This window comes from Zonotrichia leucophrys, chromosome 9, assembly GCF_028769735.1.
Source record: "Zonotrichia leucophrys gambelii isolate GWCS_2022_RI chromosome 9, RI_Zleu_2.0, whole genome shotgun sequence".
In the NCBI taxonomy this organism is placed as follows: domain Eukaryota; kingdom Metazoa; phylum Chordata; class Aves; order Passeriformes; family Passerellidae; genus Zonotrichia; species Zonotrichia leucophrys.
The window spans coordinates 14686130-14708574 of NC_088179.1; the positions used below are offsets into that span (position 1 = coordinate 14686130).

General features: G+C 48.1%; 1 protein-coding gene across 3 annotated transcripts in view; it reads left to right on the top strand.

Annotated features, from left to right (window-relative positions):
* The first annotated feature begins 1767 nt into the window (after nt 1-1767).
* The window catches only part of P3H2 (prolyl 3-hydroxylase 2), a 64059-nt gene continuing 43381 nt past the window's right edge, over nt 1768-22445 (top strand). For all 3 annotated transcript variants that reach the window (XR_010441407.1, XM_064721120.1, XM_064721121.1), the window contains exon 1: nt 1768-2506. Coding sequence is in view for 2 of the 3 variants with exons in the window: in XM_064721120.1 (XP_064577190.1) it covers nt 2051-2506 (456 nt within the window). In the remaining variant the exon portion in view is untranslated. The remainder of the gene's footprint in view (nt 2507-22445) is intronic.

The following is a 22445-nucleotide window of genomic DNA, read 5'->3' on the forward strand; positions in this document are numbered from 1 at the left end:
GTCACTTGGGTACTTTCTGCATTGCTTCCTATGCAGGGCCTCAGTTACCACTGCATGTGCAGAGATGTTGCTGACTTGGAAGCCATGTGGAATTGGGTACAGCACTTCTGCAAACAGATCAGCTGAGATGTACCATTCAGAACATTCACCCAGAACATTCCCAGGCATTCTATCCCTGTGATTTGGGGCAGAGCTCTCCCCAGCTCTAAACTTCTGCAGTCACCAGTGGCACCTCTGGAGCCGTTGAGAAGGTTTAAGTAGCCCTCTTATAATGTCACCTCTGCTCCCAGAGGAGTGCTGATAAACTTTCTGTGCAAAAGGCTTTATCTGGACCTGAGACCTTTGTTTTGCACAGGCAAATGGTTACAGCATGTACCCCTTCCACTGCAGATACCCCTTCAGGGCTGGGTTCTCCTGTTGTGATACCCTCCCCAGCATGCCAGCCTGGCAGGCAGAAGGGTGGATGGACACCCAAACCTTTAAAACATTTTGTGCCAATTTGCAAGAAAGCAACAAGGACAATTGTAAAAGAAATCTTTGCCAGATGGGAAAGATCTTCACCAAGAACTCTAGTAATCTCTAGTCATGTGGAAAAAAAACTTCCTTTATGTGAAACCGTGGTAAACTGACTCCATAATCTGATCATTTGCCTGATGAGAGGCTGTTTAGCCCTGTTTCTGATCCAGGACACAGCAGTATAAACAAGGCATGATTTGATCAAAGTCACTGGAGCAGCAGAGGGGGATGCACAGCATGACTGTGAGGAACATCTGGCTTATTGCAGCAACAGAGTCTGGACCAAGTGGATTTCAAGCATCTCCCATTTCCAGCTGTTTTTGTCTATGAGAAGATAGGCAATATCTGTGGAGATATTCCTGAAATGTCTGAAAGAAATAAGGCCACAATGCTTTGTGAAAAACCCTACTGAGAACAGTGCTGTACACACAGCCTTTGGAGCAGCAGAGCCCAGCACATCTTACAGTAAAGCACCTAGCCAAACCCAGGGTTTGGTCACTCCCCCTCACTCAGGAACAGCTGATTTCAGCCAAATTAACTGTGTTAATATGAAATACTTCTTGGTGACAGGTGTTCAACGCTGAGATTATTTAAAATGCCAACTAAGATATTTTTTTCGTGTGTCACCAGTATGCATTGCCAAGCGTCTCGTCACAAGAAAGCATTAAAATTCATGCAAAAAAAAAAAAGTAACATTTTTGGCAGGGCAGGGCATTGCAGCATTGGAAGAAAGAAATCTTGGAGGAATCGAGACAAACACACAGCTGGGACCTGAAAAAGCTTTGCCAGCCACTCACTGTGCCCATCCCAGATTATTTATTTTGCAGAATTCCCGAAGGCAGGAGGGTGCCGGGGTAAGAAAAGGCTAGCGGGGTGGAGAACCCAGCGAAAAACGGCTCCAAGCAGCAGCCTGGCAGGGAGACAACACCAAGCATCCTTTGAATGATGCCGCCCGCGCGGGGATGCGGGGCGGCGGGAGGAGGTGCGGAGCGCGGAGGGAGAAGCGGGAGCAAACTCTGCCTCTGACATCACCGCGGGACGATTCACATTTCCCGACGTCACTGACCAGCCCCTGCGGCCGCGGGGCCGGGGATGCTCGGAGCAGCCCTGGCGGCCGCCGCGCCCCCTGCGCGCCCCCGGCTCGCTGCGGGGGGAGCGGGGCCGGGCCGGGGCCGGGCGGGGCGGGCCGGGCCGGCGGCGCGGGGCCCTTTAAGAGGTGCCGGCGGCGCGGGAGGCGGCACAGGCCGGGCGTGCATGGAGCCGCGGCCCCGCCGCCACCGCAGCCCAGCCCCGCGCACGGCCCCCGGCGCCCGCCGCACCGAGCCGCGCTCCCGCTGACGGACCCCGCGTCCCATTATACCGACATCCATCGCACGGAGCCCGCCGGGCGGACTGCACGGCGCGGACCCCGCATCCCAGCACGCCGGGATCCGCTGCACGGACCGCACTGCCCGGAGCTGCCCTGCGCGGCGGGATCCCTGCACCCTCCGCATCCCGAGCCCCATCGCCCCGCGCTGCCCCCGGCGCGGCGGGCATGGCCCCCGGCAGCCGGCGCGGGGGAGCCCGGCTGCTGCCGCTACTGCTGCCGCTGCTGCTGCTGCCGGCGGCGGGCGGCGGGTGCGCGGCGGAGGGCGGCCCGCTGGAGCCCTTCGATGCGCTCTACGCCAGCGGGGTGGAGGCGTACTACGGCGGCGACTTCGCGGGCGCGGCGCGGTGCCTGGAGCGGGCGCTGCGCAGCCGGCGGGAGCTGCGGGCGGCGCGGCTGCGGTGCCGGCGGCTGTGCCGAGCGCAGGTGCGGCTGGAGGAGCCGGGCCCGGGTGCCGGAGGGGACCTGCGGTTCTTCGGCTCGGTGCTGCGGCGCGCAGAGTGCGTGCGGCGCTGCGAGGAGCCGCGCTTGGGCGCCGTGTCCCGGCACCGCGCCGCCGAGGAGGTGCGCGCCGACTTCCAGCGCAGGGTGCCCTACAGCTACCTGCAGCGTGCGTACATCCAGGTAGGCACCGCCCGAACCGCCCTCTCCGAAGGGTTACCCGCGCTTCCACACTCCCGAGCATCCCAGGTGTGCCCCCTCTGCCAGCTCTCCCGAGCCGTACAGGTCTGGTCCCCCATAACGTTCTCTCTGGTGTGTGCGCACAGTGGTTATGGCCAGTTCCCAAGACAGAGAATCCTGGATGGCAGCGTAGATTCTCTCCAGTTTTGGTTCACCTGTGCTTTTCCTGTCTTGTTTTGGTGTTTTTTTCTATTTGATTTGGGAAAAGGATGTTTTTGTTTTAATGTTACACAGTATAATTCTGAAAATTGCACTCAGTTTGCAGAGAAAACCCCCCAGAAACCCCTCAGTAACCCCCCAACGCCCTCTGCCAGAGGTGTTTCCCTTGCAGACAGCCTGAACTGATTCCATGTTTCTGGAGCTGGAGCTGTGGGTGAAGCTGGAAGGTACATAACCTGCGTTCCAGGGACCTGATGGTCATTGTCCTGATGTGATGTGAAATACTTTGCAGTATTTCTGCAAAGTAACAGTGTGCAGTCAGTGTTTAGCAGCTGCTGACATTCTGAGTATCATCCTCTGATCCCAATAATTTCTGCCTTATAACTGGTGCCTTCCCTCAGAAAAATGGTGTTACTCTTTGAACTTCCTTGCCAAAAAGAAGGAAAAAAACCAGGGAAAAAATCCAACCCCCTTCCACCAACCCACACCATGATAGTGGTATTTTTCTTATTCATTCAAGGCTTGTGCTCTGTCAAGCCAGCTACCTGTAGTAAGGCTTCCTGTTCATGACTAGTAAGGACAAAAACTCTGGGAATTTTGTTTCATGCCAAGCGGAATGTTTAAAGCATTTGTGGAACATCTCCCTGTGGATTTCTGCTTTATTTGAGCACATTCATAACCTTTTAGTTGCTATGGGCAACTTAATAGGTGAAGACCTGCCTAGTGGTGCACAGGGAGGGTGGTTCTGCTGAAACCCATTTCTAGGTGGAGAAGCAAACATCTTTCCTAGGCAGTGCTGGTGCCTGTGATGCAGTTCTTACGCAGCAACATCAAGGAGGCAAACCATCAGCACTTTGAAACCTAGTGGAAAGTCATAGCTACATTGCTTTTTCTATGCTTCCTTTTCTGTCATTGCCTTAATGTCAGTTTCACAAGTCAGGGACTAGAACTCCATTGGCTTAAACTCTAGTGGCCATGTGATGCATAGAGTTCCTGACAGAAATCCTGGGGGAGAACTGGAGCTGTAATTTGGCTTGTGTGCAGTGCCAGTGCAGCTGATGATCCTTACTGTAAAAGATACTCTATGTAGTGTCAGCATCTGTGGGAAGTGATGCAAAATTTGTCATGATAAAAATTAATGATTCCCTTATCTGATTTCAAAGCCTTTTTCAGACTTACTGATGTCAATCTCACTGAAGAACTTTCCTCTAAATTAAATAATAGGGTTTTTGTCTCCCACTTCAGTAAAATTGATATATAAAACCCCAGAAAATTTTGGGGTGTGGGCTGTTCTTGCATGTATGCTTCTCTTGAGACTGAGGTAATTTTCCTAACAGCATCCTAAGCTTATCAAAGCAATGTGTTGAAAACAGCCCTTTTAAAATTTATTTTATGTGTGACTCATCTTAATTTGCTTTTACAACATCTGGGGATTTTATGTTCATGCTAACACTGATTTCACTGCTCTCAGATGGAGTAGTGGATCTTCTTGTTATCTGCATGCCTGTCCAGGTGTCAGGCTTTGGAGCCAAGGGAAGCCACTCTCTGATTAGATTTGTTTGTGTTTTTAATACCTTTTCTTTAATCCTGTCCGATTCTCTTGGGTTTTGTAAGCAGCACTGTGACCAGCCATGCCCCTCAGAGCACCCTGCAGTGATTTATCCGCGTCCTCACCTGGCTGCTGCCTGTACCTGAGCTCTGCTTCCAGGATTGCCCTTTTGCTCTGGCTCAACAAGTCTGTGCACAGGAGGAAATGCCCCACATGGGATTTGCCTGCACTTGCACCAAACACGAGCTCTGCTGTCGTGCACTTGGATGTGAACCATCCCCTCATGCCAAGGCTGAGTGCCAAGGCTTTGGCATGTTCCCTGGGGGTTGGGATGCATCAGCTCCACATCCTCTGGGTTGACTTTGGCTGCAGCAGCTGCTCAGCATTTTGTCTGAAAAAGGGGAGCTTCAAAGTGGGGCTTGTGCAGAGTCCCTGTGCCTTGCTGTGGGTGCACAGACAGGCTGCACAGCTCTGGTCACTTCACCCTCGTGTTTTGCTTCTTGAACCCAAAGAGGAAATGAGATGAGGTGAAACACCCTGCTGTGTACCCTGGGCTGCATCACGGGGCCAGGATGCTGAGCCCTAGGAGGATGGCAGGGTTTGGTGCCATTGGTGGTTTGAGAGAAGAGCAGGAGCCTGGAATGTGCTTCCCACCTCCCACTCTTGCTGACCTCGTGCTTGTTTGTTTCTCAGGAGGGGAGAAACACATCCCGTCAGGAGGGAGTGACAGAGCAAGGAACAGATGAAAAAAAATGGAAGGGTTTGGCTCTTGTGCAGTGCTTTGAAAAACGGTGCTGAATATACATGAAGTAATCCTTGCACCACTCCTGTGGGGTAGGAAAAGCAAAGGATTTCAGTCCTGCTGGACAGATGCACAGCCTAATACTGGCCAACACTGCGTGTGCCTCTGCTGTTCTGGGAGCAGCAGAGCCACCCAGATGCCCTGGGAGCAGGCAGGGCTCCCCACTGCCTTTGGTGCCCTGGGAATTTCAGGTTGGGGTCTCCCTCTGCCTCTGGTCTCACTGCAGAGCAAGCACCAGCACAGCCTGGCCCTGTCGTGATGATGTGAATGAGACTCTGCAGTGAATTGCTGGAAAACTGGTGCCAGATTTGGAAGTTTTGGACTTCTTTTGCTCAGCTTTTTGGGGGCTTTTTGAACTGGACAGTAGCAGCAGCTGCACAGGGCTGCATTGCTCCTGCTTCTGAGCAGATGCTGAAGATACTCCTGCATAGAGGGGCAGGGAGGTGATGATGTGTATAGGTGAAATACTAGTGCTATCCCTCTATAAAAACATGTTCTATCAGCCTTTAATGTGATCATCCCCATCATCTTATCAATTATTTCCTCATTTATCCATATTTTTCTGAAACAGAAACAGTATTCTTCTGAAGACCACTTTTCTATTTCACAGACATTATCTGAGTGTTTCTGGTGACTGGCATGATGTGAGAGGAGGCTGTGGTGCACTGCAGGAATAGCACAGCTTGTGGGTTCAGTGAAGGGTTTCTGTCAGCTCTGGGCTCAGGATCAGGCTCCTGAAGTTGACTGCAGGCTCTACAGACTGCAGACAGATTGCATTGCACAAGCAGCCCAAGTCCACATATGTCTGCAATACTACTCTGTGGCTTCTCAATATGTATTTAAGTAGAAGATTCCTCCTTTTCCTAGGATAGCTGGTGTTTTCAGGTAATTTGGAAATAGAGTGTGTGCATCTGCTTGAGGCAGTTAGGGTGGTGTGGGTTTGAGAAGGTGTGGAAGCAGAGAAGGAGATGAAAACTTGCAATGCACGTAGTGGGCTCTCCAGCCACAGTGAGAAGGTTCCTCAGTGGGTTTCTGCTGCCATGTCCCATGGGCTGGACAATTTGCCAAATGCTAGTGAGTCTCAGCTCTGTGCTGGCTGCTTGGTGTTTGTCAAAGCAATCACCTCTGGGCTTGGCAGGTGGGTGTGGTACGATCTCTTTGCCCTCTTAAATATTTTATTAGTCATGTCCTCCTTGCTTTGTTGCTGTAGTCATCTTGTTCCTGTAAAAACCCAGCCTGCAGGCCATGATGTTCCTAACCCTGCTTTTTGGAGTTTTTCTAGCTCTGAGAGTGAGTGGAGGAGGAAATGCACACAATGTACACTGTGGCAGTGTTTGCTGCTGTGTGCTGCTGACTCAGGAGCTGTGTTGGAGCTTGCCCTGGATGGTGTGCCATGAACCCTGTGACAGAGCATTGCTTCCAGTCCCCAGTCTAACTGCAAGTCCAACTGCAAGTCAGCTTGGTCCAAAAACAACGAGTAACCTGGAAAAGCTGATCACTGTGTCAATTGCAAAACCAAGTCTTGTTTCTCTTCTACCTTACTGACCCTCCCCTTGAGGTCTCTTTCCTTTGTCTCATCCTGTTTCCAGCCACAGCATTCCCTAGCCTGCTGGCTGGGTTGATGGCTACAGCCTGTTTTAGTTTTCTGTGGATATTGGTGTGCTGTTGCTGAGCACTTCCTCGCAGTTTGCAAATCCTGAGTTGCAGTGGTCTTGTCTCCCCACTTTGCTGAATGCCCCGTTGCACATCGGTGAAGCATGGCAGGAATTGTATGTACGTGGTCTGTAACCACCAGCCTTGGATCTAGATGATGAAAAGCTTTTTAGCCTGTGCTTGGGTTTAAAACAATAAATAAAACAAGTCCCCAGCATGTTGGACATTGCTTGTCTCTTAGTAATGCCAGATTGTAGGTGGAGCAGAAGGGGCAAGAGCCTGACTGTGTCTGGCTTATCCTGTCCTTGGCTTGAGCTCCCCTTTGCCATGTCTGAGATGTTTTTCAGTTTTGTTACCATCATGACTTCATGTTTTGCAAGCATAAAACAATAATGTTTAGGTTTTCTGTGGAGAGAAACAGAAAACCTCTCTTGTAGGAGAGACTGTTTATTTGTTCTTTAAGGCTGTTTCTTTTTTTTAAAAAAACAAGGTCTTGTTTGGGGAGAGCTTCCACTTTTATCTGCAGTGCTGGGTTTTCCACAGTGCAGCAGATGGGGCAGTGCTGGAGGCACCACTGGGAACGTGTCCTTGGTCACACTGACTGTCCTGCCCACCCACACCACCAAGATGTCTGAAATGCAGCAGGCACAATAATCACTTGATAAAAGACCACAGGAGAGAAAGAGAAGAGACAAGTGTGAGGCCAGACTTCAGAAACACTTGTGATAAAGATTATTGCTTGACTCCAGTTCTGCCTTTGAAAACTCCCTATTTATGACAATCCAGACCCAAGGGAAGAGAGTTGTGTATGTAAACTTCGGCCTTTACCCTCTGGTTGTTCTGTCTTCTGCTAATGCTTATGTGATCTTTCCACAGCCACATTTGGGTGTCTGGGTGTACCAGCCCTCAGGGTAGTGGTTGTTGAGACACTTGAACCAAATCCTTTCCGCCTCGAGTAACCACTCACTGCCCACCTCTGTGTGTTTCACAGGGCCAGAGACTTCTCTCTCTGTGGCAGGTGTGTGGATCACCTACCTAGGGGTTGTGGAGCAATTGTGGTTTCACACCAATTGTAGCTGCTTAGGGAATTTGGTGTGTTTCACCGAAGGACTGCTGTTTTCCATGAAGGTTTTGCTCAGTTTCCCTTCGTGCCCCAACGCCGCATGGACCTAAGCAGGTCCAGGGGTCCTGTCCTGGGTGAGCCACAGCCTTTGGGGAGATGTGGTTTCATGTGCAGCATCTCATGGGCACTGACACAGGATAATGTGTAAAACTTCTTACTTTAAAGTCTTTGGGGGAGCAGCTGTTTCTCACCACAGGCACCACCTGTCCTGCAAAGTTTGCCTGTGCAGTTGATCTTGTTTTTGCAGGATTTATGTGACATCTCAGATGAAGACCTATAGTAAAACTGTCAGATAATCATTATTACTTGGATTTTTACTATTAGTGGTGTTTATTTATCTTCAATCTTGAGAATTGGTATTACTCAGATACTGGATAAATAAATAGATCTGAGACTTAATCTCTTGGAACGTCTCTTTATTTAGATTTTCTGAGAAAGCATTCCTACTCCTCAGCAGAGGGTAAATGTTAGTGCTCAGAAAGTTAAAATTATTTAGGACAAAAATAAACTCAGTTTATGGGGATGGAAAACTTTGAGTCTTGATGGTTGGGTCAGTGTCCTGGGTTTAGAACAGGATATTTAGTCCTGCCCTAAGCCCGGGACATTGACCCAACTGCCCCTGCTCCTGTTCTTGCTGACCATTTCAAATGAAATGCTTCTAAAATGTTTAGAGTATTGACAGAGAGGGAAAGAGGTGACCCAGTGGTTGAATTCTGCTGCCAGCAAATTCAGGCTAGGTACATCTTTGTCATGAAGGTGTCTCAGTGTCTTCACAGGAGTCTCAGTCTTGACTTTTTGGGCTTGAGGTGTACTAAAAATTTGGGGCTTGTGATATTGTTTTCTTTTTTTTTTTTTTTTTTTTTTCAACAGAGCAAATCCAAAAGCAAAACTAAGGTGTTTGCAGTTTGCCACATCATTTCAACTGGTAGTAAATTAGCACAGCACTGCCCAGCAAATCAGGACACAACCAGTAAACACCTACTGGTCTTAGACCCACTAAGCTAATTTCATACAGCTTAGTAATCATCCATTTGATAGCCAGGGCTGCTCTTTTTGTCTTGCCAAATTCCCCTTTCCCACTTCATGGCTATGCAGTTGTGCCAGGGCTTCAAATTATACTAAGTACTAAATATAGAAAAACATACTAATTATAGACCCAGTGCAGTGGGTCCCAGCCTGCAATATTTTGCAGTCTTTCGGAGAAAACAAGGTAACCCTGAATTCCTCCTTATTTCTTGGCAATCTCTGGTGACGTGGCTTGGATGATGGATGAGGCAGGTGAGACTCACATGGTTTGAGTGGATTTTTTGAGACCTTGATCTAAAGGCCTCCCAGTGCAGGTTAATATCCCAAGTGGAGCAAAACTGGGCACCAACAGTGCAGGAGAGCCCAGGCTCCTGCTGCTGGGATGGGACCCAGGAACCTGCCCCTTCCCTGCTCCTGCATCTCCTTAGCTTCTCGTGGATATTGCACTTTCCCTGCTGGCTGCTCCTTGGCAGAGCCCTGCTGCTGAGCTGCCCTGTCCATGCGCCGTGGTGTGCTGGGATTTGTTAAGTGGCTTTTTGAGCTGCTGTTAAATCTCATCCATACGTCTGAGAGCTCTGCTCTGGCTTCTGCAGGGCCCTTTTGTTGTCCTTGGCCACAGGAATAACAAACGGCAGCTGATGATGGACTGCATGTGAATGAGCAATGCAGTTTAGCCTGCTAGGCAAACTTGTGCCCAGTCCTCCTGAGTTGTGGCTGAGGTTTCAGCAAGGATTATTCCAGTTTCTTGTACAACTGGTGATTTCATTGTGGATGTCACTGGCAGTGGTGAGAAGCCATCCTGTCAGTAGCTGCTGCCTTACTGCCAACCTCCTGAGCACTGCTGGAGCCTTGCTAGCAGGATTCTGGGCTCAAGGCACTGCTGGACGTCTGGAGGAGGGAATTGAGGGGTTATTTGTCTTAGTTTTTTCCTTTGGAGGTGGTATGAATTAGTCATTGTGATTGGGTTCGTTCCCAAGGAGTAGGAACCCCTGTGCTCTGCACAGGGCACATTTCCATGTGTGGAGTCTGGAGTGAGGCCAGGCTGAGCTGGGATAAATGGATGTGAACCCGGAGTGACCTAGCTGAGGGCCCTGGAGTTCCTGGGGAAGCTGAGATCAGGGCTTGGCCGGTGTGTTTCTGCAGTGAGGGATGGCAGGAAGGAGGGCACGAACTTCCCTGCACGCTTTTGTTTCCAGCCAATGTATCAGCAAGGAGGTATTGACATTTTTATTTCTTGGCCCTGAGCGGGTGGTGACTAATGAAGGCAGGGGGTCTGCCTGTGGGTGGGTTCAGGCAGCAAAGAGCTGTTCCTCATCAGCCTGTACCTCCCACCCATCCTTCTCCTTTCCATGACAACTGGTCACTTAAACAGACCCTCCAGGGCTGACGTCAAGGGTCAGGGATTTGGCCACCAAATAATTACAGCAACCAAAATAGCATCACTTCCCCACCCCTTCCTTCCCACACGATCCTGCTGAATATTCCCCAACTCATAAATGTCCTTTTTTTTCTTTCTTGGATGAGAAGCAAAGCCCACATGTATTAGCTGGAACATATGGCAGAGTTTGGCTGCAGCCCATAAGTTGTGAAGGCCAAATATTCACTTGTAGCTTCTTGTTCACTTAAAAAAAAAAAAAAAAAAAGAGGGGAAAAACACGTTCTTTCAGGACTGGATGAAAGGCTGAGTCTGTGCTGGTGCTGGGATGGGAAGCAGATAGGGTGTGGGACAGCACGCTGACCGTGCTGTTGTGACAGGGAACACGTCCCCTCACAGCCATTGAGATCAGTGGCCACTGTCCCCTGCTCCCTGCCCTAATGCTGTTTCTCATGTCAGGCAGGGTTTGCAGACAGAATGTCACCAGCACCAGGGGTGCAGAGCAGTCAGCAGGTTTTACATGTGGATTAGTCATGGATAGAAGAAAATTCTGTCTTTGTAGCTCTAAAGGTTTTATTAAGGATCATGGGAGCATCTAGGAGGGTGCAGAAAATTGTGAAGGAGAGGAAAATGAAGGGACATTGTCAGAAATTGTCTGTCTGCACCACCAGGATGTACCCGGTGTACCCAAACAAAAAAAAAAACCAGAAACATCACAAAAATGCTTGTTAGATGCCAACATGCTGCTTTTCACCATGGCTTTTCCAAAGCAGCTGCAATGGTGGCCTTGATCTCTCTCACACCATATCCCTGCAGAAAGATGAGCCTGAGACTGTGCTGTGTCTCCTGTCTAAGTTAGAGGTGGGAGCACATGAATCCACAGAGCCTTCTGCCTGGAAAAAACGGTGGGTAAATCCTGCTCAGAGTATTGCAAGTAGGGCACTGCCTGCACCCACAGCTCTTTGAGGCCAGGGCTGGGCTCCCGAGGGTGCAGAGGGGAGATGTGCTGAAGTTCATTGCCCAGGGCTGTGAGTGCAGCTGCTTTTGAAGATGGAGCCAGCCATACTTCTTCCCAGGAAAGATCAGTGGTGTACAGAGAGAAAGAGCTTGGAAAATATCCTTCAGAATATTTGCTGAAGGTGTTGCTGTGACTGCCCAGGGACTGAAGCACAGTCTGTTGGTTCCCTTGCTTAGAAAGCTGCTTTTAAAGTGGTTTTTGCTAAGGCACTGCCTGTTCTAAGTTTTATATATATTCTGGGGCATCTGTGACCTGAGTTACTCTGTGTCTTTGGAAGCAGATGAGAAACTGCAAAGTTTTGTTAAGTAGTCTGAAAGGAAGATTTTAGTGAAAGAGAGGAAAATATTGTGTCTTATCTGCATTTTTCCTATTTATGGAGCTGCTGGTCTCTCTGTTGCAGGGGCTGAGAATGGACAGCAGTTTTTCTTACCTGTGGGCAGCACTGATGCTGGGGATGTGCTTGCAGGCTGTTAACCAAGAGCCGTGAGATGCCCTGAGCTCCAGAGGTGGCTGGAGCTGAGGAAAGGCTGTTTTTGTGGAGGGAACTCATGCTGCTTTGGGAGAGGCTTTTATTGCATGGTGATGATCTGTGCTGCTGAGAGCAGCTGCTTGGGGCAGGGTGTGCTGAGTGTATGGTGCATCTTGTGCTCCTAATTACCCTGGTGCACTCAGCACACTGTGTAGGCACTGCAGGGTGCTGTTCTAACTGCAGATCCCATTGTGGGCTGCTGGGGAAGCTGGTCACCACTGCTCCCCTTTGCTTTAAATATCTTTTGAGATATTTTAAATGTCTTTTGGGAGATGGTGGTTCCTTGGTTGGCAGCCCCACTCCATTTTCTTTCTTTTCCTGTGTCTGCCGTCAGCATGACCTTTGCGTGCTCTGCCTTCCTGCTGCTGGATTTGCTCTCCACCACCCAAACTGCAGAATCTTTCTCACTGTACCCTGAGCACTCCTTGCCCAGGCTCACCGCCCTCTAAAGGGGCAGCTCCTACCCATACTCAGTGCTTTAATGCTGAGTTCAGGTCTCATTCCTGTAGCGTTGGTGACTTGGGTGTAACAAAAGCACAACTTGGGACATCAGTGCCTGGTTGTGCAAGCTGTGTGAGAGGAGGCAGCTCTGCAAGGCACTGCTTTGTAGAGGACAAGGCTTGTAGCTCCCTGGTGGCCTGGGATGTGCAGGACAGTTCAGTTTTGGCAGCTGGACTCTGCCCTGTGATAGCTGAAGCTCTGGGAGCTGGAGTAGGCAATGATTCTCTGAATGTTGCCAAACTCAGATCTGAGCTTAACAAAAGAGATTTTCCCATCTTGGGAGACTCATTCCAACCTGATTACTTTTTGGGTTGTTCAGCAAAACAGTCCCTAGAAAATGATTTTTGCACTGTAGCACAAGGCTTCCCACAGTGGCGTTTTTAACTCCAAATCACTGTTTCTTTAATCACTGTGCTTCTGTTTTCCAAATATATTTTTGGATCCTTGCTGGGAAATCTGGCTAGATGACAGACTTGTAAATAAACCATTTTTAGCTTCTAATCCTTTTTGAATCAAACCAAACCAGGTAGAGACCTGAATAGCCATTCATCTGGACTTTCTCTTTGAAAGTTACAGCTCTTAAAGTTGTCACTGAGTTGCCAGCAATCAATACACTTAGCTATGCTGAAAAGCACAGTGTAGAAGCCATAGTGTCCTTCAGGATGCTTTTGAGAAGTATTAGATAGTGAAGGTTTGCATGTTTCAGGCTTATTGTTTACATTCCTGTCCCTCTGCTGCTGTTTTGCATGGTGGATGTGGCAGCTCAGCTCCTAAGTGGTGGAGCCCTGCTCAGAAAGGGTTTCAGTTCCTTTGGGACCTTCTGTGCTGCTCTCTAGGGTTGCTTTGGTATTGCAGCCAGCCTGTGCCGAATAACAAAGCCCTGCTAAGTAGGATTGCCAGCTGAGCTCTTGCCTGCTCTGGGTGTGTGCACAGATGTGCATGGAGCTGGGGAGATGGACAGCAGAACCCTCCTGGTGTTTGCCTACCTGAGATGGGAGGGAGTGCTCAGGTGTAAGAGCCTGCAGTGCTTAGCCCCTGAGTGAGGGATTATTTTATCAGGCTAAGAAAGTACTCAAGCCTAGAAAAGCCTGTGTTTGGGAAGTGATCAGGATTGCTGTGCCCAGTGAGTGCTGCTGTTTCAGTGCTAGTTGGTCAATGGCACAGCTGAGTCAATAGTGCATTATGTCAACCATTTTACTGTCCATCTTATTTAAGCCACTTAATGGCAGCTTTGGAAGTTATTCTCTGCTATTGAGGGAGGAGAGGTAAGACCAGACAGGTGAGAGTTCAACTGTTTTAATTTTGCTGTTTGCTCTTGAGTCCTCGTCTTGGAAAAATAAAAATTGTAGGAAGACAAGGAAGGGAGAATCTGCTTTTCTTTTCATAGTGTTTTCTCTGTGTCAAGAGGATCATCAGGCATTTTGGAGGTTATCCTTGCAGATTCCCCTGTTGCAAAACTGCAGTAGAATTTTGGCTGTGCTGTATTCTCCCTTTTATGTGCCAGCAAGCTTGGCTCTCTGCTCTTATGTACCCTTAGTGCTTTAGCAGTCCTGAGCATGGAAAACTAGATCTGCTTTTGCTTAGCATTATAAGCCAAAAAGCAGCACTCAGCTATCTCTTGTTTCAGAGCCAGGGTGCTGCTGAGTGCAATCAGAGACTTTGTCCAACCAGTGATGGGTGACAACAGAAGGATGTCAGTGCTGGGGAATTTCAGACAGAGATATGTACCAAAGGCTGCTGAAAATAGCAGGGTTTGAAGCCTTCTGAGCTGCACACTTTGATCTTGGTCCATGCTGAGGACAACTGCTCTGACTGATGGACTGCACTGTAAATTGGTGATGGGTTTAGCAGAGTCCTCACAGGTGTCTGGATTTGAGATTTGCTGATATTAGCAGTAAAGCTGTTTAAAATGTCTAAAGGTGTATCTGTCCTTTAATGTGAAAGCAGTGAGATGGAGGATAAATGGAAGGGAGCGTGATGCAGCTTATTCAGAAAGAAAAAGAGCTGAAGTGGTGCCTGTATTTGCTGTGGGCTCACATCTGTTCTAATGACTCAGATTGATGCCTGATGACTTACTAAAGCACAGCTGCACTGTGCATTGAAGTGTGTGTGTTGGCTGCAGCCTGTTGGGTTTTTGTTCTGCACAGAGCTCAGATGAGATCTGGCAGAGCTCGGACTCAGGCACAGCAGCCCCGATTGTCCCAACTGTGCTTGATTTAGGAGCCTGTGACCAGACACCAGCACAGTCCAGGAGGCAGGACAGCAGTGGCTGGGTTTGCTCCAGCTCTGCACTCCCAGCCCTGCTTTGCCCATCTGTGGAATGAGTTTGATGTGCAGTAATTGCACACCAGGCACTCAATGTGTGTGACAGGGCTGACATCACATATTTGGGGAATGTCAGATGCGCTGCGTGGTGTCCGTGCTCCGTGAGGGAGTTCCAGCAGGAACAGCACACACAAACAGTAGCAGATTAATTAAAGATGTCCTGCTCTGCAAAAGGCCAATTATGGAGCAGCTTGCTCAGAGTCAGTAGTGCTGCCTGGCCTATTAGCAGGGTGTGAGCTAAGTGTCCCCTCAGAGGAGAGCAGTCATCCAGCTGTGGCAATGCACTGTCACAACTGTCCTGCACGTCAGAGAGGACACGTGGCTGTCAGCCATGCAGGTCCAGGGCAGGTCAGCTTCCAGCCCTTTGTTAAAGCTGCTCCAAAGGCAGCAGAGCAGGGTCTGTGTTCCACACAGCAGACATTTGCAGCCAGGTGTTCCTTACTACCTTTGCAGAGACTTCAGTATCTTTGGTATGTTTATTCCAGATGTTTCTCCTCAAGCTGCTGCTGCTGCTGTTTAAAGGGCCCTCAAGACCTGATAATATTCATGGGATCTGGGGAAATTGAGCATTTCAGATGAGTGGGAGTCCAAAATCATCATCAGGCTGCGGAATAATGGTTGTCCTTGTTTTAGGCCTTCAAAGCCTGATAGGATCATGGTAAAAAATGTGACTCAAGGGTTTTCTTTGGAGTGGTTCCTGAGTTACAAACATTTTCTGGTTGGGACCTGAACTGAATGTGGAAAGCCAGCTGCCTTGTCCAGGGGCAGCAGCTTTCATTTCACAGGACTCATCTGGCTGAGGATGAAGGGTGAAGTGTCCTAAATGTCCTAATGTCCTCAACGCAATCCCATCCCTCTGTCCCACCACTTTATGGCCCAATGCCATAAATCCTATTCTGTATCTTACCATAAATTACCCTGTGACTCTTTTCTACACACATCCCTGCTTCTTTCTGGTGAACCTCACCAGCAAGACCCCTACAATCAGCATGAACTCCTGCAAGGAGAGCCAGACCCATCAGCCATGGGGCTGAGCAGGGCTGACAGCTCATCCCGTCTCAGCTGCCCTGCTTGAGGAGAGTTGCTGAGAGGGATTCTCCCTTTCCAGCAAGGCTTTATCTATTTTTCATATTGCTTTACTTAAAGCAAACAAAAAAATCATTCTGGAAAAATAGTTATTTCAATATCCACTGAGATTTGTTTTGGAAAGCTGATACTCTGCTTGATTTCAAATTCACGAGGTGAACTGAAATTTCAGCTCTGGAGCAGATTTCACTTTGTCTTCCACCCATGGAGAGCTGAAAAAGAAGAGTAAGCAAGAAAATGGGGCAGGGAAGAGAAGTGGCAAAGAGATTGGGGAAAGGATTCACAGCATCAAATGTGTTTGGCAGATTCCTGTGCCAGACTGGAGGAAGTCATGGGGATGCTGTATTGAGGGGCACTTGCCTGCACCAGGGTTTGAGGAGGATGAGCAGTGATGAGTTTGTTTGTTTTGAAAGGAGGAAGTTGCCAAAAGGTTGGATTTGAACTTTCTCCTGTGGAAAACCAGAGCAAGAGTTCCTGCTGGGGCTGAAGCAGCCAGGCAGGCTCACTGTGGCTGGAAAGGGAGCTGGGGGTCATCCCTCACAGGGTCTCAACCCTGCACAAAGCACACAGCTGCTGTCATGTCTCTCAGCTTGTCACTCTGGAAGGTTTTGAAGGCCTTGTAGCTCTGCTTTCACCTCTAAAGCCTCTGTGCCAGGTGTATGGAAGAGCCAGCACTGTCTCACAGGGGATTTGGTCCTTCCTCAGGAGGGACTCATCCTCCAGGCCAGCTAGGCAAGAGGTTTAACCAGGGTCATTCTCAGGTGGTGTGCATTGGGTTTTCACATTGCTGAAACATGTCCAAAAATTGTTATTACTTTTTCTCCTAGTTCATAGTAGATTTCACATTTACAATAGGACATTGGTCTTCAGCAGCAAGCATAGACACATTTCTTTTCTGAACTACAGAGACAGGGATTGCTGCAGAAGGAAATTCACAATGTTTGGTGTTTTGATGGGCCCCAGGTTAGCAATTGGGAGCATCATAGCCTGTCCATAAACACCTTTTCTGCTATAAAGTGAGGCTTTCCAAGAGCTTTTGGCCTTTGCCTTATCAAAGAGGATACACTTCCCTGGCATGGGATGCAGCACCCCAAACCCTGCTTTACCCCAGACACACACCTTTGTATGCAATTGCACAAGTGTTAGTGTGTTAAACTGCTGTGTGATGTCTTCCACAGAGCTGGGCAGGCAGGTTTGTAAATTTGGGAGATCTGGGAGCTTGCTTGTGCATCCACACTCATGTGCACTCATGAGTGCAGAGCCTTAGGAAGGAGTAGAACAGCTGTACTCCTTGGATCTTTCCTAGCTCCTCAGTAGAAGAAAACTTGCCAAAAATACGGCACCCTGAATTTGTAACTGCTCTCTTTGTTCTCATTTGCTCATATCTCCAGAGGAATGAAGTCATTTATTTGATTTGCCCCACTGCTTCACACTCCTGCTTATGAATGGCTGGGACAAGCCTGGCTGCGTGTGGTTTGGAAAGATGTGTTCACTTGCACGTTGGTATCCAAGCAGAGTAGCTGGCTCTGAAATCCTATCAGTGAGGCTTTTGAGTAACTTGAAACCCTTCTCGTAGATGCTTTGAATTTCTTCCACTCTGACATTGTGTAAGGCCCTGTTGAAGTTTCATTACCTCAGTAAGCACGGAAAAGCAGCCAGGCTTTTCACTGAAACCTTCCCCACAAAGGTCTGGATTCATTCCCTCACCCCCCTTTTTCCTTGAATGCAGAGCACAGCTTATTGTAGTTTAAATAACAGGGGAAAAGGCCAAGTCTGCATATGGATCTGGGTGGCATCCTGCTAAAGAAATGTGTCCTGTCCCCTGGCTGTCTCTGTGCCACTCTGTACTAAGTATGGAAGGTGGCCTGTACAATTTTGAACATAATTAGGATATTCAGTACTTTATTTAGAGTAACTTATAACAGACCAGTCCCAAGCAGCTGCTGTTTCATGGGCCATTCTTGGTATTTTCTGTGCTTTAAATAACTCCAGAGTTTCGTGATGTGCTCTGGGGAGACTTTTCCCTACTTTGTCTCTAAAATTTGTTCCAGAGCCTTGTGTATTGAGTCATCGATTCCCCATTGGTTTAGCAGGGCATTGTGGTGTGAGCAGTCAGAAGATTTCTCTATTGCTCCTTCTCTTAGGGGCAGTGTTCCTGGCAGAGGAACTTCAGCCCTCCCCAGAATGGTACCAATCCTCCTCAGCACAAATATCCCCTTCCCACATTCACTACTGAGCCCCATCCAGGTTGCTTCTAGCCTGACTCCTCCTGCTATTCGTAACATAGATCAGAAGAGTTACCCAGGAATAAAAAAATGTAGTTTTTTGCCAATTTTTCATCTGGTTTCACCCAAGGAGACAACCACAGTGTATGCCACTGCTATGTAGAGAAGCAAAAATATCCTGTTAAAAAAATTGAGACAAACATCTGCCAGCAGCCACTACACAGAGCTGCTGCTGAGTTTTCCTTGCTGTGGAATACTGCTAGAATTTGGGAAAGATTTTAATTTTTGCCTTTTTTTTTTTTTGAGTGACCTAAGCCCAAACTGAAATTGGTGGCAAACTGAACATCAAGTGAAAAGGGGTTTTATTTGAACCCCACACTTACCAGTTTAAATCAAGTCAAGTTCTACTTGCTGATGCTTGGAGAGGAGAAGGAAAGACCTTTTTAGACACCAGACAATGCAATATATGTGCTTCCCCAGACACTCCAATTTTCAGCCTTTTTTATATTCAGACACCTATAAAATTAAGGGATTATTTTGTTTGGCACAAGATCCTGTCTATTTTCAGAAGCACCCAGAGCTGCTCCAAATGCTGCAGTTGCTGCTGCTGGGGGAATTGGTGCCAGGCAGCTGCTTCTCATTTCTAGGGAATTTAAGAAAAGTTCACAGTGCTTAGCTGATGTTTTGTGTTTAGTAAAGCCTTTGTTTTCTCCCTCAAAATTTCATTAATGACATTATTTGTTCCTTAAACAGCAAGGTAGCAATCAGGCAGAAATGATTGATGTTATTTGCTCATATGCAATCCAAAATTGTTGAAGCAAGGAAAGAAGATGAGAAGGCTTCTCGGTTCTGAGAAAGAAAAGCTGTTGCTTCTGGCTGTGCTGTGGGAGATCCAAGGCAAGAAGTTTACCTTAGCTGAGTGAATAAGCACAAAAACCCCATCTAACAGCTTTCCTCTTTCATGGTGGTTATGGCTTTTTTTTTCCCCTCTAACTAATGATTTTTTGATGTGCAATCTGCACAGAGCCAGTGTATGATTCTGCTCTGTGCTGGAGGATGGGATGCTCAGAGCCAGTAACAGGTGTACAAACTTTTGGAGTTCTGTCATCTCATAGAGCCTGGAGTGCTTGCACTGATGTGGTGAATAAATTCCTGGGAGTGTCCATGTTCAGCAAGGTGAAAGCAGGAGGGAGAGTCCCTGCTCTTGGTTTGTGCCTGTGGTCAGAATCTGTTGGGCATCAGGCACCCACCACCCTGGTACAGAGGCACTAAAGTGTGATCATGTGCTTTGCCACAGATCACACCATGGCTTATTAGAATTACTCAATTTAAAAAACTAAAAGAGCCCAGTAAGTTGCCTTCCACAGAAAAAATTAAGAAAAATAAACCAAAAAGCAATGTATGCCAGAAGGGTGGCAGTGGGAAATGGACCAACAGGGCTTCTCTGCCCTGCTCTGGAGAGCATGAACCTCTCCAGAAATCCATCCCTTTCTTGATTTGTTAATTAATTTCAGTGGTGTAGCTATTGAAACTCATGTGCAGGTGGGAGGGTTTGCTCTGCACATGTTCATTGTGAGTAACTGCAGTAGGAAAGAGGCTTCAGCACACCACAAGGGGGGCTGAGCTCTGTGTGTTGGCAGCAGGACAGGAATTATCTCTTCATTAGCAAGCTGTGAATGTTTGCTCTAAACTGTTATTGTGAATTGACTCCTGCAATTCGAGTCCTTCTCATGCCAGATGCTGTCAGGCTCATCAGTAAATCCACTCCAGGCCACCCTGTAATTCTGGTTAGACCTAACCAAACCCACAAGTGGGGTGTGAGGGGAAACAGCTCTTGGTGTGTACACGCTTGTGAATGGGTGAGGTTGAGACACACTCTTGGTCTTTTCTTAATGTTTCCAAGACAGAGGTTTGCCATGTCTTTGGGTGGATGCTGGCTTTGCCCTGGGTCCCTCTCTGGCTGATATGCAGGAAACCATTTTGCCATAAAAGCTGTGGTGCTAGAGCTGCTTCCCTGAGACAGCTGACATTTCACCCTCCTTGCTAAGAAAGCCTGGCTGTAATCTGCTAGATAAGGAAAGTGTTTTTATTTCACCTCCAAATACTGTGCTTGCTCAGAGTCTGGCTGTGCCACAGTTTCTGCAAGGAGAGGGGAGGCTGTTGTTTAGCACAGATGCTGATCTTACCCCCTCACAGCTTGCTGAGTCACACAGATGCAGCCCAGACATGATGTAGGCTGCATCTCAGACTCCCCAGGCTTTCCCACCCTTGCAGATCTCCCGTTGTGATTTCAGCTAAAAATAGAATTGATGGACTTGGTTCATCCCTCAGGAGAAGAGCAGGGGAATGTCCTGGATTTTCATGTCTTTTCCATGCAGGAGTTGGAAGTTCCAAAGGCAAACATTGGTGTTGGCTCCTGGAGAGATGATTGCCTTCCTGCTTCATTCCTGGGGACCTGGGACACTTTCTGACTGTCATGTTTTGGGCTGTGTGCTGGCTCCTGTGGCACTCAGAGATGGGAAGCCTTGCAGGGCTGGGATTTTGCTGTGGTGCTGATTCAGGAAGGCAGATGGGGAGCATGCTGGAAGTTGCCTGTGTTGTGACACGTGACCAGTCTGATTGCAGGAAGAGAGCTGTTGTGCTTCTTTCACAGCTTCAGTGATAAGCAGCCAGCCTGGAGCAGAGCCTGGAAAATGTATAAAGTCATGGGATTTTTCATTCTTGGTTGTGCACAGCTTCTTCATCTTGGCCCTTGAGAAAGAACAGAGCTCTGGTTTATTATTTTCCAGCTCACAGCCAAGGCAGACTAGTCTCATGGAAACTGGATCCTTGGGGGAGGAAAGTTTAGAGGGTGTTGGTTTGTTTCCTTTGCCATTTATCTTGCTTGGGGAGATGAAGGGCTGGGAGTGAGACAGGTATATCACCATCTGAATAATGTGGATTGTCTAGTGTGTTTTGGGATGAATCCCAGTTTCCTTTGGCTGTTTTTATCCTAAAAGGTGTCAAGTGCTTATGTACATTTCATCAAGTGACTTGTTGATGTTTCTCAAGCAATAGATGCCTCAGCTGAATTGAGGCATGTTTCCAGCAGGAGGAAACGATCAGAGGCTCCCGAGTGCCGTGGGTGGGAGCAGTGGATCAGTCTGGAGGTGCCAGCTGAGGAGAAGGCTGATGGAGGCAGTGCCTGCCTGGCCCTGACACACTGATCTTGCTCTACACATTGATTTTCTTCTCTGTTTTCAAGGATGTCCATGATATCAGTCTCCCAGCTCCTTTTCATCTCCTTTCCCATATTTATACCTTTGGGTCCAACTGAATGCCAAGGGGCAGCACAAAATCAGAGGTGCCTGGCCCACACAGGACACCTTTGAATTCTGCTGTCAGGAGGAGGCAGAGTTGGATGAGAAACAGTTTCCTGCCTGGAATTTCCTGTTTGGGTGCTGGGAAGGTTGTTAGGGATTCCAATCTTAATTATGAATTTTCTGTTTCAATTAAGATCCCTATCAGATAAAGTTGAGCCCAATACCAGATGTGTCACAAACTATTGCCTGCTTTTCTGCTTCTTTGAAGCTCCTGGCAATAACAGGCTATGGACATGCAGTGCAGTGCAGAATTTTGCTTTTGGATTTTCTAGTGCATTTGGATTTTCTAGTGAGAAAACCTGTTTGTCCCAGGCTTTTTGTTACTGCTGTTGTTACTCTTAGTAACGTTTGTGTGTACTAGAAAATACATGATTAATGGTATTAGGGAGGAGGAGGTTTAATTTTGGTTTTTGTTCTTATGCAACTGACAGAGAGCAGCTGTATCCAGTTACAACAAAGGTCCCCAAGAATGGCCAGCACTGGGCACTCAAGGAAGGACAGAAAAACATGTTCAGAGCACAAACAGGATGCTTGTTTTCTATATACAAGGCAGTTAGCAATTGCAGTGCTTCATTAAGAACTGGGGCAAATGATCTGGCCTGGCAAATTTTCTGAATTGAAAGTGCTCAGGATCTTTCAGAAATTGTAATTAATTGTCAAAGATCATAGATTCGTGTGAATGCTGCATTGAGAGATACTAAAAACCTTCTGTAGTCCAGTCATCTGCTTGAGATGGGTGCGTGCCAGATGATTATTATTATTGTATGTGTTTTTAAAATCCTCCTGAGGACAATCCTGAATTCCCAAAGGAAAATGACCTTGAAGTTGGGTATTCTTTTTCCTGATACCCAGATAAACATTTTTACATGGTATAAACTAAGCCAGTGGCTGTACTCTGGTTCCTCACCACCTTTCTTTCTATATGCCAGCCTGCATCTGAAGTGTGTTTTCAGCTCCCCTCTGTGTTTTTGATTCTAGCTTGAGAAAGCCAACTGCTTTCAGTCCTGGACCAGACCTTCCAGAGTAATTTTCTCATGCCTCCTGTCCCTGCCCCAGCTCTGCTGGATGTGTGTTTAACTTGGTTCCTCTTTCCCCAAAGCACAGCATTGGCATTTCTGGCTCTGGTGCCCTGCAGTGGGAATGCCAGGG